The sequence below is a fragment of the Trachinotus anak genome, unplaced genomic scaffold (assembly GCF_046630095.1).
Source record: "Trachinotus anak isolate AG129_WGS33_773 ecotype Australia unplaced genomic scaffold, CSIRO_AGI_Tana_v1 ptg000029l, whole genome shotgun sequence".
NCBI lineage: Eukaryota > Metazoa > Chordata > Actinopteri > Carangiformes > Carangidae > Trachinotus > Trachinotus anak.
This window is the reverse complement of record NW_027273880.1, coordinates 599,464-612,233: the sequence shown is the minus strand read 5'-3', so window position 1 is coordinate 612,233 and position 12,770 is coordinate 599,464. Positions and strand designations below refer to the sequence as shown.

At 43.7% G+C, this 12,770-nt stretch overlaps 3 protein-coding genes and 1 long non-coding RNA gene across 5 annotated transcripts in view; 1 reads left to right on the top strand and 3 right to left on the bottom strand.

The window, feature by feature from the left end:
- LOC139611995 (protein NLRC3-like) overlaps window positions 1–12,770 on the top strand; it is a 418,379-nt gene that overhangs the window by 244,849 nt on the left and 160,760 nt on the right. The gene's annotated exons all lie outside the window — the stretch shown is intronic.
- The window catches only part of LOC139611996 (NACHT, LRR and PYD domains-containing protein 12-like), a 173,090-nt gene that overhangs the window by 6,116 nt on the left and 154,204 nt on the right, over window positions 1–12,770 (bottom strand). The window lies entirely within an intron of this gene.
- LOC139612031 (protein NLRC3-like) lies at window positions 3,309–6,986 on the bottom strand. Its single transcript, XM_071467156.1, has 4 exons — window positions 6,982–6,986; window positions 5,662–5,784; window positions 5,398–5,564; window positions 3,309–4,624 (listed from the first exon to the last, which is right to left on the bottom strand). Exons 1-4 carry the CDS (start codon window positions 6,984–6,986, stop codon window positions 3,309–3,311), a joined length of 1,611 nt encoding a protein of 536 aa, XP_071323257.1.
- Window positions 9,407–12,342, bottom strand: LOC139612020 (uncharacterized). The gene is made up of 4 exons (XR_011686423.1): window positions 10,886–12,342; window positions 10,341–10,462; window positions 9,806–9,899; window positions 9,407–9,612 (listed from the first exon to the last, which is right to left on the bottom strand). It is a non-coding gene; the product is annotated as an uncharacterized lncRNA (long non-coding RNA).

Genomic DNA, 12,770 nt, shown 5'->3' with positions numbered 1-12,770 from the left:
CAGTGGCTGCTGGGAGACACCTCAGCACCTGCTGATGTCTCCAGGTGTGTGGGCCTGGAGACAGGCTTGTTTTAGCCCCTGATAGAAGGAGCCACATCAAGCTCCACCTGAACATAGAGGACATGTTGGCTCCTCAGCTGTTTATTCACTATGATGTTGGGGAGGTGGGAGCTGCTCATAAATTGCTCCCAGCATCAATCTAATCCTTCCTGCCTCCATGTCCCAGCTGAGTTTCCTCTTGTCTCCACTTTCCCGCCTCAGCCACTGGCCCTGCTTTGATCTGGTTTGTGTTGCAGTCTGAAGGTCTGTGGCTTCCCATGATGCTGCAGTGCTGACATCAACACACAACAACAGCTGCAACATTTGTTGGTTGCAGAGAGCTGCAGCTTTGCTGGTGTTCAGATCAGCAGCAGCAGCAGAAGATCTGTGAGACTGTTGCAGTTTGATTCTCATCAACTTTCTGATTTTAACATCAAACTCTGTCAATTCTCTGCTGCTCTGAATCACAAACACTGTGACTGCTCTCATCCAGGGGCCGAGTGGGACCCTTCATTTCACCTGGAGATCACCAGTCCCAGCTGTTAATAACACACAAAGACAAACAGCAGCTAACACAAGCACAGGGCTGCTGCCCAACAACTAGCAGCTAGCTATACTAGCCACATTTAATATGAGCTGAGCTAGCAGCTAGCTACAACGCCCCTGCTTAGCATTTCAGCTGCCGGCTCTTTACTGGATGTTGAATCTCTCTGTGATTGTGGAACATTTCTCTGCTTCCTCCTCCAGTATTTGTTCTTCTTCATTCTTCTCTGCTCCACCTTTCTCCTTCTCTTTCTGCTGCTGCTTCAAACCAATGTGAACAGTGAACACACACGTTCCCTGACACCAACACGTCTCTGATGACTCTGTACCAGCCCCACTTCACAGCTCTTATTGGTCAGCAGCTGACCAATCACAGTTCAAGGCACACCGGGGTTAGCCCACCTGAGGAGGGGCCGCTCATTTACCCCCCTACTGCAAATATAGACTTGGTAACGTCTGACGTGCTGGGAGAGACAAGAGGCTGCGAGGCTCAGTTCAGGCTGCAGGATGGTGCAGCGAGGTAGACCACTTTTATATAACACAATATTATTAGTCTACACAATAATCAGTCCGGCCCCGGCCCCCAAACGGCCCCCGGGGATTCTCCTGACCCTCCCCATCACCACTCTGCTCCTGGTCTCATCTTCCTTCTTTCTCTTCACTGGCTGATTTTTTAAATCCTCACACAGAAATCCTGAAAATGAACCAACCAATGAAAAACTGGAACTTCACAGATTTGAACTGAATATAAAACTACAACAGCTCCAGTCAGTGAACTGACCTCAGAGTCTCCAGTCTACAGTTTGGACTCTCCAGTCCAGCACACAACTGCTTCACTGCTGAATCCTTCAGGTTGTCTCTACTCAGGTCCAGGTGTCTCAGATGGGAGGGGTTGGACTTCAAAGCTGAGGACACGACTTCACAGTGAGTCTCTGAGAGTCCACAACCAACAAGTCTGTGATGAGAGAAAATATAAAATGTGTTAGAATAAAATCAGACAGTTTGTAACAAAAAACACTGAAGTGATCTGATTGTGTTTGACACGAAACAATAATTCTCTAGTGATCAACACTTAATGGACTCTACAGTTACAACCTGGAAGTGTGTGTGTGTGTGTGTGTGTGTGTGTGTGTGCAGCTCTACAGTGAAATAAATTCTCCTCATCTGAAACTGTAAACTGAGGTCTAATCTACAGATACTGAGCCCATGTCTTAATGTCCGGTGGGAACATTTCCACACCGTGGCATCCCTACTCCAGAACATTTCTCCTGAGCTCAACTCAGTCAACAGTTCAATCTAATCTCTGTTTGCTGCCTGGTTTTCACAGAAGGTCCTCACAGAAACATGACACTGAGCTCTGGTGTGTAGAAGAAGACTGAATCCTCCCATTCTGCTCTGATAGATTCACACCTGTGTTCTTGGCTGAAGCTGAACATTTCCTGATACGACTCTCCTCTACAGCAACAAGAGAGAAAACACCTGGGACTTTCTGTCTCATTCAACACAGTCTATGGAAAGACTTTAAAGCTCCACCATGACACTTGAAAAAACACAAGTTCACTCTTCAACATGAAAAGTTCAATAATCAATAAAGCTCAGCCTTGATCAGGTCAATACACTCAGGGGTTTACATCTCCACTCTTGTTCTGCTTTGACCAGTTGAGTCATTTCACTGATGTGATGACTTTTCTCTGCTTGTGCAGCTGTTACATTCTGTTTGATCATGAACCATTATCCCATCAGTGTTTGTTGTTACCACAGTGGCTGCTGTTCAGCTCCACTTTTAAAGCAGCTTTCATTGGAGCCCACTGTTTTTGTCTCCTGTGATTTAAAGGGGGGGGGCGTCCCCTAACATCCTCCAGACTCATCATGACTTCAGTCATCTCTGGACAATGATTCAGGTCTTATACAAACTTTACTCAACACCTGCTAGAACCTGCTCATTAGAGCTTCACTGCATTCACTGTTCACTGTCAAACACTGATGACTGTTGTCATAGAAACCTCATGAGTCCTGAATACAGACCTCCACAGATTCATCACTGCTCTCCTGTAACACTGTCACAATGGACAGTTTCAACAAATCTGAACCAGAGACATCTTCTTTTTTCATTCACACATTCTTCTTCCTCAGAAGAACCTGCTGCCTACATTACCCACAATGCACCTCAACCACCAATTGTATTATGTAGCAGAGATGAGGGGGGGTGCAGAGGTCTGGTGTCGTCTTCAGACTCCCCCCACACTGACTCAGGTGACATCACCTGAGGACATTTATCAGACTGCACAGCTGGAGACACTAAAGGTTTAATACTACTGTTTTCTCATATGCAGGTGTCCTCCCCAACATCTGGAGACACCTGGAAACACACACTGAGGTGTAAGATCAGTGGAGCTGCTTTAATTAGTTTGATCAGGTTTGAATTAAACCAAAAAGACTCAAATAACACACAACATGAACAAATCAATGAAGCATCCAACAATTATTACAAATAAACAAAACAAGTGTTTTTATGAACTTAACAGCAACAATCACAACCAACTGAAACATCTACATTTTGGTGCTCACAGCATTTACAACACCTGCAGAAAAAAACACAACTGACCTTTGATTGTTTCAAAGTAAAACTAAGAACAATGAGAATAAATGAAAACTGTGTTTATCTGAATTTGACTCAACTACTGATCTAATCTACTGATTGATAATTATATTGATCATGTCTGGACTCACCGAGCCTTCCTGCAGTTCCTCACAGCTGGGATCAGTCTCCGTCGTCCCTCCACTGATGTGTTGTACCTCTCCAGGTCCAACTCATCCAGAACCTCCTCTGACATCTGCAGCATGTAGGCCAGAGCTGAGCAGTGGATCTCAGAGAGTCTCTGCTCTGATCTGGTCTCTGACTTCAGGAACTCTTGGATCTCCTGATGAACTGAGTGGTCCTTCATCTCCATCAGACAGTGGAAGATGTTGATGCTTCTGTCAGGAGAGATTTCATCACTGTTCATCTCCTTCAGGTTGTTGATGGCTCTCTGGATGGTTTCTGAACTGTTCTCTGTCTGACCCAGCAGACCTCCTAAGAGTCTCTGGTTGGACTCCAGAGAGAGGCCATGAAGGAAGCGAACAAACAGGTCCAGGTGACCATTTTTACTTCTGAGGGATTTCTCCATGGCTGCCCTCAGGAAGACATCCAGGGTTAAATTAACATGTTGTTTTCTCAGGAAGTTCTCCAGGACCTCTGTGTTCCTGTTGGTGTAACAGTGGAACATGTAGACTGCAGCCAGAAACTCCTGAATGCTCAGATGAACAAAGCAGTAGACTGTTTTCTGGAAGATCACACTCTCTCTTTTGAAGATCTCAGTACAGAGTCCTGAGTACACCGAGGCCTCTGTGACATCCAGACCACACTGCTCCAGGTCTTCTTGGTAGAACATGATGTTTCCTTTCTCCAGATGTTCAAACGCCAGCCTCCCCAGCTTCAGGAGAACTTCCCTGTCAGCCTCCATCAGCTCCTGTGGACTCGTCTCATGTCCCTCATCATACTTGATCTTCTTCCTCTTTGTCTGAACCAGCAGGAAGTGTGAGAACAGGTCAGTCAGGGTCTGGGGCAGCTCTCCTCTCTGCTCCGTAGTCAACATGTGCTCCAGAACTGTAGCAGTGATCCAGCAGAAGACTGGGACTTGACACATGATGTGGAGGCTCCTGGACTTCTTGATGTGTGAGATGGTTCTGCTGGACAGCTCTTCATCACTGGATCTCCTCCTGAAGTACTCCTCCTTCTGGGCGTCAGTGAAGCCTCGTACCTCTGTTATCCTGTCAACACATGTAGGAGGGATCTGATTGGCTGCTGCAGGTCTGGAAGTGATCCAGACCAGAGCCGAGGGAAGCAGGTTCCCCTGGATGAGGTTTGTCAGCAGCAGGTTGACTGATGACGTCTGTGTGACATCAGACACAACCTCCCTGTTGGTGAAATCCAGTGAAAGTCTGCTTTCATCCAGGCCGTCCAAGATGAACAGAACTTTACAGACAGCCAGCTGCTCTGCTGTGACCTCCTGTAATGTTGGATGGAAAACACGGAGCAGCCTGAGAAGACTGTACTGCTGCTCTCTGATCAGGTTCAGCTCCCTGAACGAAAGCAGAACCAGCAGACTGACATCTTGGTTCTCCAAGCCCTCTGCCCAGTCCAGATTGAACTTCTGCACTGAGAAGGTTTTTCCAATGCCAGCGACACCGTTGGTCAGAACCACTCTGATGGGTCTCTGTTGGTCAGGTAAGGCTTTAAAGATGTCGTGGCACTTGATTGGAGCATCATGGAGGGTCTTCTTCTTGGAAGCTGTCTCCAGCTGCCTCACCTCATGTTGGGTATTAACCTCTTCACTCTGTCCCTCTGTGATGTAGAGCTCAGTGTAGATCCTGTTGAGGAGGGTTCCACTTCCTGCTCCATCACTTCCTTCAGTCACACGTTCACATCTGCTCCTCAGACTGATCTTATGTTGATCTAAAACCTCCTGCAGACCACTATCTGCTGAAAGAGAAGAGACAATGTCAGACTGAAGACAGAGAATCTGAGAATCTGCTGATTATTTTCATCAGCTACAGAAAAACTAAAGAGCAGCAAAGAAAAGCTTTTTAATGTTGTGCTTTTTAGAATCATCTGAAATGTCAGTGCTGTGTGATAGAACAACTGACACTGGAGAAAACAACAGGTCCTGGTTTCAGAAATGAAGACATCAGCAGACACATGTTCAGTCTCACTTTGTACAGTGCTGCTCTGACTGGCTGTCTGCAGTCCAGGTCTGGTTCTGGGTCTTTGTCCACACTGGGGACAGGAGGGGTCTCCTGAAGACCCAGACTGGTCCCAGAATGAGGTGACCCATTTCCACAGCCTGTAGAGACTGGATCCTTTAGGATTCTTCTGGACGTCCTGACACAGAGCACAGAAGGACAGCTGCTCCTCCACAGAGACACCACTCCTCTTCCTCCCTCTGTGAAGACATTTCTTCATCACTAACATGTCACAGTCAAATATGTCTAATAACTGAATCATCTTCAGCTCAGTTTACAGTAGAAACTGTCTCTTACTGTGAGTCTGAGGGTCCAGGTTCAGGACTGAAGTCTGGAGGAATAAACTCTTTGGACCAGTCACTCTTCATAGACAGACAGCTGGATCCTGGAGACTCTGCTCTCAGTCTGTGGTTCTGACCTCTGCAAACACAAACATGTTTTTATTCATATCACATCGATCACTGATCAATTCTCTGATGACAGAGTCATTGTGGGAACTCTCAGCTGACGTCCTGCAGTGACGTCACCATCCAGCACCACACACTGTACTGAAGGATGAAAGCAACACAGCAGCATCCAGAAACAACACTGTTGTGTCAGTCAGTCTTTAAATGTGTCCAGTCTCCAGCTGTTGATGACCTGTCTCACATCAGCTCTAAAGAAGCAGAGTGATACAAAGGTAAGATGAGAGGATCAGATGTCTGTGACCCCGACACTGCCACTGCCACAAATGAAGACAAAACAACATCCTGACTAAAACTAATGGCTGCTGATGTGTCTGCTCTTCTTCTCCATATTGATTCTTTCTCTGGAGTTCAGCTTCATTTCACACAAGGAGGCCTGTGTGTTTCTACATGACTGTGACAACAGCAAACACCACATCCTGCTGCAGGCTTCATCTGACCATCACACAACTTCACTGACAAACACACAGTTTGTCAGAGTTACATCTGCACAGATATCAGTGATGGTAAAGACAGTCTTGTGTGTTATTCTACATGTTGGTTCTTGACAACAAACCCCATGGAAAGAGCCAAACCAACAGTGTGTGAGTTCGTCTCTCAACACTTTGTGACTTCCCTCCTCTGTCTGTGGCTCTCAGCTCTGAGCCCATTGGTTCCTACTGAAGACTTAGGGCCTATTTTAACCATCTAGGCTCATGGAGCCAGAACATTTAGGACATGTCCTCATCCACATTTGCTAGTTTAACAGTGGACAAACAGTCACAGCACCAGGCGCAAGCTTCAAAAGGGTTGTAATTAGTCTCTTCATTCATCATGGGTTTGGATATAACATGTAATGAACCAATCAGAGATCTCTCCCATCCCCTTTAAAAGCCAGGTGCACCTGCACCTTGGTGGATTTCTCTGATAACAGTGGATTTAGCAGGTAGTAAGACAGAGCTCTTCTCTGCAGAGGAAACTGCTGGTGTGCAGAGTGAAAGTGTGCGAGCAGACGTCTACAGCTACAGCAGGATTCCACCAAACAGGCCCGGCTGAAAAATATTCACCTGAAACTGCAATGCATGTTTTTGTTCCCTCACTTTCATATTTTACAGCCACAGGTGAAACTGAATGAAATGAGATAGAAATGAGTCAACAACGCTCCTGACCTCACCTCATTTTAACACCAACACACACTAGCAAAGACACTGGTGTTGTGCTTTGTGCTGGTGTAAGATTGTGGATCACAGACTGTAAAGTGGTTCATACTGATATTAACATTTCACCACATTTAGTTGCAAATAATGTTAAAACCAGATTTACAGCAATATTTGTGAACTTTGTCATATTTACTCTTCCTTAAGTGATGGCTAAGATCATTCAGATACTTTCAAACCTGGGCCCTATTTTCCATCATTTTGGGTCTAAATGGAGTCAGTCCAATATGATGCAAGAACACAATAAGAGGTAAAAGGCTGCAACTTAAGAAAACAAGGCAGTTGTCCAAATTAGTATGTCCACTGAAAGTTCCTGATTTGCCACAAACAGGTTCAGATTATTAATATATGTGTCTGACTATATTATGGACAGGGTTCCTACTGAGACAGACATTTTTGTTAAAGGCAAGATCCTTTTTGTTTAACCAGAAACAGCCATTGCTCTGTTCAAAGCCACATTCCAGACTCCATTGACAAAAACAGTACTTCTACCTCACAGAACATGGGAACTGTTGATTTACCGCTGCCTCCATCATTCAGTTTGTTGGTGCTATTGGGCGACTTTCAGTGGTGGAATAACATATTTCAAAACCCTCCAGACAACAGAGCCAGTGCTAAAGTGCCAGAGGCCTTGCAGAGATGATACGTCCTCCCCAGGACGATGGTGCACATTGACCAGCCGGTCATCTCAGAAGGTGTCCTGCAAGCTACTGAGATGTGCTGGTCTCATCCAGTCCTGCAAGTGGGTTCTGACATTTCATTTGAAATTCTGCAATACAAAAATGCTCCTCCAGCTTTAATAGATGAGCTCTTTGATGCATCTGTCTATATCTGGATGTAACTATGGCAACTGTCAGTGTCAGCTTGTATGGTACATGGATTAAAAATGAACTTATCTTGATCTTATTTTCTTACAATGTGAAATCTACTGTGGTGTCTGGAAGTATCCAAGGTGGTATTGCTGACAATGGTACTGTTGGACTGACGTTTCATTGATCTCACTGATTTCAGTTCTGAAGCTTTCTGATTCATTATCCACCCAAAGCTTTTTGTTTCCCTCTTCTCCTTTTCCCAGCCAGGTTTAATGTGTCTGGTGTTGGATGACCTGGACTATGACCCTGTAAACTGATCCAGTAATTCAGTGATATCTGTCATCTTCTCATTTCTAAAGGCACGTCTCCCATTTGCACCTGTAATGCTGTAGTTGGGGTTGTTTTAAATGCAACTGTGCATCATCTCAAAGCTTGACATTGTACATGATCTTATTTTTGAAAGATGTGTTTGCTGCTGATCCATAAACCACACAACCATGATCCCAAACTGATCTAATTAACCCTTTGTATATGGTCCCCAAAGCAGGTCTGTCTGCCCCCATTCACCTCCAACTAAACACCTCATTATATTTACTACTTTCTAACATTTGTCCACTAATTTCTGAAGATGTACAGTCCATGTCATTTTCTCATCAAACCATTTCCCTAAAAACTTTTCACTCTCTCCAAATCCTGAGGATATCATTTTAGTCTCACTTCACTATCAATTATTTTCCTTGTACAGAACATTGTCTTACTGAGGATTATGCTGGATTGAGCTTTTATTTTGGTACTTCCTCTGATCAGCAGTGTGAATTAGCATATTAGCTAAATATTAAGTTTCACCAATGTTTAGCTTTTACATTAAAATTTAGATTTAATATCAACATTACATTATTTTTATGTGAATATGACAAAGTTCACAAATATTGATCTGGTTTAAGAAAACACAAGTTGACTAAATATGATGAAATGTTGTTATTTCAGTATGAACCACTTTACAATCAGCGGCCCATATTACATAGAGCCTGAAATCTGTATAAACAGCTGACAAATATCTAGTTTGATGTTAAAGAGGCTCAGTCATTTCCTCCAACAGCTGCTCACTGTAGTTTGGATCAAACTAACTGTGGAGAGTGAAGCTCTGACATGTGAAGCTCATCATTCAGGCTGTAAAATGATACTGCAAAGTGTGGTCAACTCTGTTAGATCCCAGCTCATCCAGGTTCACCAACACACTGCTCTCTTCTTCTGTGGCTGCTTCTCTGCTCCACCACGGCCCTTTAATTACTGACATCTTTACATCTCTGTCATGTTCATCAGCTGCAGCAACAATATACACAAGAAAAAAGTCAAACTCTTCTTTGTTGGGATCATTTCACAAGAAACCAGCCCCTCAGCAGTCACTGTTAATACACTGATATGTCAGAGGAACCAGGGGAAGTTATTTTCTGTGACACTACAGCAGCTGTCACAGGAAGTGACATCACTGCAGGAGCTCAACACACTAAACACTGTTACAGAGACAGTTTGGAGGTTCACAGGTTTGTAGCAGGTCTCTTACTGTGAGTCTGAGGGTCCAGGTTCAGGACTGAAGTTTATAGGATCACCTCTGGACCGGTGACTCTTCACAGACAGACAGCTGGGTCCTGGAGACTCTGCTCTGTCCTCCTCTTCCTCCACACAATCACTCATCTTCAGGACTTCAGTCAGTCTGAGAGGGAAACCAGTAACACTGACTGTGAGCTCACACACACAAGAGTCAGGACAAACAAGCTGCTCAAGGGAGACACACACACACACACACACACACACACACACACACACACACACACACACAGGTTTTCCTCTCAGTGTCTCTGTGTGGACAGAAGTCCACTGTGACTCTTCTTCCCTCCACAGTCCACAGGGACAAAGTGACTCAGAGACTTTGACAGTAAAATAATAATAATGTTGTGTTAACACTCACCTGCCTCAGCCTTCAGTTTCCCTCCTTCTGCTCCGTCCACTTCAAATGGAGTCTGAGCTCACTGAACACTTTCACTTTCAGCTGCTCCTCCCCTCTGCAGGTACAAGAAGTCACATGACTCTCTGTGTGTGTGTGTGTGTGTAAAACAGGTTTGACATGTTCCACCATCATTTATTAAAAACAGACTCTACATTATTCACCTTCATAAGAAAAAACAAGTCTCACTATTTCAACAGAATTATCTTGATTTCCATTCATCTAATATCATTTTCAGGTTGAACTGGATCAAACATTATATTAAGAATAAAGATGTCATGACCTGCTCTTTGTATGACAGTTGTTGGACATGGTCTGGAGTCTTGGACTTTGGTTTTTTTCCTGTTTTATTTTGTAATTACTTACCTTGTGTGCCCACTGTTGTTTTACTTCCTTTCTTTGGCTCCATCCACTCTGCTACGTTTTAGATTTAAACTCTTCTGACAATACAACAATAAAAATACAACAATGTAGAATCTCAGTGTTTACCTGAACTTACCTTTGGTGAAATGTGTGAACTTTGATGGTTGCCAGTGTTTGCCCTCCCCAGGGACGGAGGCACATTTGATTGTACAGATCCACAATCTGCTCCTCTCTGGGTTTTCTTTCTCTGACAGGATTCTGTAGAAGCACAAGTCAGACTTGTGTCAGTCAGTCTGAGAGGGAAACCAGTAACACTGACTGTGAGCTCACACACACAGGAATCAGGACAAACAAGCTGCTCAAGAGACACACCCAGAAACACACACACACACACACACACACACACACACACACACACACACACACACACACACACACACACACACACACACACACACACACACACTCTCTCCTTCTTCACTTTTCTATCAAAACAAGTCTCACTATTTCAACAGAATTATCTTGATTTCCATTCATCTAATATCATTTTCAGGTTGAACTGGATCAAACATTATATTAAGAATAAAGATGTCATGACCTGCCCTTTGTATGACAGTTGTTGAACATGGTTTGGAGTCTTGGACTTTGGTTTATTTCCTGTTTTATTTTGTAATTACTTACCTTGTGTTCCCACTGTTGTTTTACTTCCTGTCTTTGGCTCCATCCACTCTGCTACATTTCAATTTTAAACTCATCTCTTCTTCTCTGTTTCCTCCTCCGTCCTCTCTCCTCCAGAGTCTTCCGCCTCTGAAACAAAGACTTTCAGAAATGCTGCTGGACCTGTTTTATTTTGAAAACTCCAGACCTTTGGAAACGATGACATAAACACCCATGCTGGCTCCTGATTGGCTCTTATCTGCCTGGACTACAAGGGCAATCTGATTCCAGATTGCTGTTTTCAGTCAATGTTCACATTTGTCTGTGGAGGACAATTTAATAGGAAAGAAAAATAAAATCTCACTGAATCAAATGTAGTTTACTACGACTCAGTGTCAACCTTGAGTCAGATTTATTTCCTCAGTCCACTCAGAGGAAAGGCAGCCCTGAGATAAATGGGAACATGTCTTCATACAAAAATAAAAACTGTTGCAAATAGAAACTGCAAAGTGCAAAACTTCAAATCACTTCAATTCAAACTTCACATCAAAATACATGAAGTGAAGTGAAACAAGAGCTGCCAGAGTTCACTGTAAAGTGCTTTCATCAGGCCAGAGACAAACTGCTGGAACTAGGAAGAAGGAAAAGAGGGATTCAGCTTTGGCCTCCACAGACAAGAAGTTTCCAAACTGCTGGACAATCATCACCTGTCATAAAAAAGATAACACAAAATAAAGAACACAATTAATGAATGTAATGCAACAATTTGCTGAATCAGACAATCACATGTTTTGATCAGATTATGTAATGCTTGCTGTTTTCAAGAGTACAGATATTTTCATTTCAAATATTCTTTTTGTTTACATGAGTGATTGTGTAACAAGATGATGAAACAGCAGATTATGTTGAAAATCAAGCATTTTTCTGAGCTAGAAAACAAAACATTTAAAATGAAGCATCTACTAAACTTTCAGGAGTTTGTATGAATCCTGAACTTCATTCCTGCAGACTGGTGAACCCCTCTCTCCCTTCAGAACAACTGCTGCTGACTGTTCACACTGAACACTGAGCATTGTTCATGACCTATGTCACGACTACTGTCCATCAAATAAAGCCGCTCAGAGACTGAGTGGGCTCTTTACTGCGACGTGTTTGTACAAATCCATCACTTTGTCCAGTTGACTTCTGACTGTTTATTAGAAAGCTTCAATCAAAGTATAACGTTAAACAGAAAATATCGGAGCCTGCTCACCCTCTTTGTCACAAAAAACCTGCCACTCAAATGGACGGGCAAAAAAACCACATCCCTACAGCCTGCCACCGGAAATGATAGTCAAATCAACATGCAGCCTAAACAAAATGAACAACACAGGCTCCTCTGACCTGAGTGGGTGAGTGGGTGAGTGACCTTAACCATTATGTTAAGATATAATGACAATACAACAATAAAAATACAACAATGTAGAATCTCAGTGTTTACCTGAACTTACCTTTGGTGAAACGTGTGAACTTTGATGGTTGCCAGTGTTTGCCCTCCCCAGGGACGGAGGCACATTTGATTGTACAGATCCACAATCTCCTCCTCTCTGGGTTTTCTTTCTCTGACAGGATTCTGGAGAAGCACAAGTCAGACTTGTCTCCTCGTCTGTTGGTGCATCCAGCTGCACAAAGACTGTTCTGGCCAAACGAACCAAAGAACCTTGTAATGGAAGGAAGCATTGGGTGCGTTGGAGATGGACTTAAGATGACTTCACCTGACTTGATAGTTAACGTGATCTACCAGTGACTGCAGGAGTGGAGTATAAAACCACTGCAATATGTCAGACTGATTTATGTCAACATGTCAGACCGTTTAGCAAAACCTATAAACTCTGTTTACTCACCCAAACACATGGTTCTGAAACATTTT

What these genes read in the sequence shown, in the direction of transcription:
- LOC139612031 (XM_071467156.1), bottom strand. An exon ending in CCTGGACCCTCAGACTCACA is followed by an intron (nt 5,565 to 5,661) that starts GTAAGAGACAGT and finishes ATGTCTTCACAG; the next exon opens with AGGGAGGAAGAGGAGTGGTG. An exon ending in AGACCCCTCCTGTCCCCAGT is followed by an intron (nt 4,625 to 5,397) that starts GTGGACAAAGAC and finishes TACAGGAGGTCA; the next exon opens with CAGCAGAGCAGCTGGCTGTC.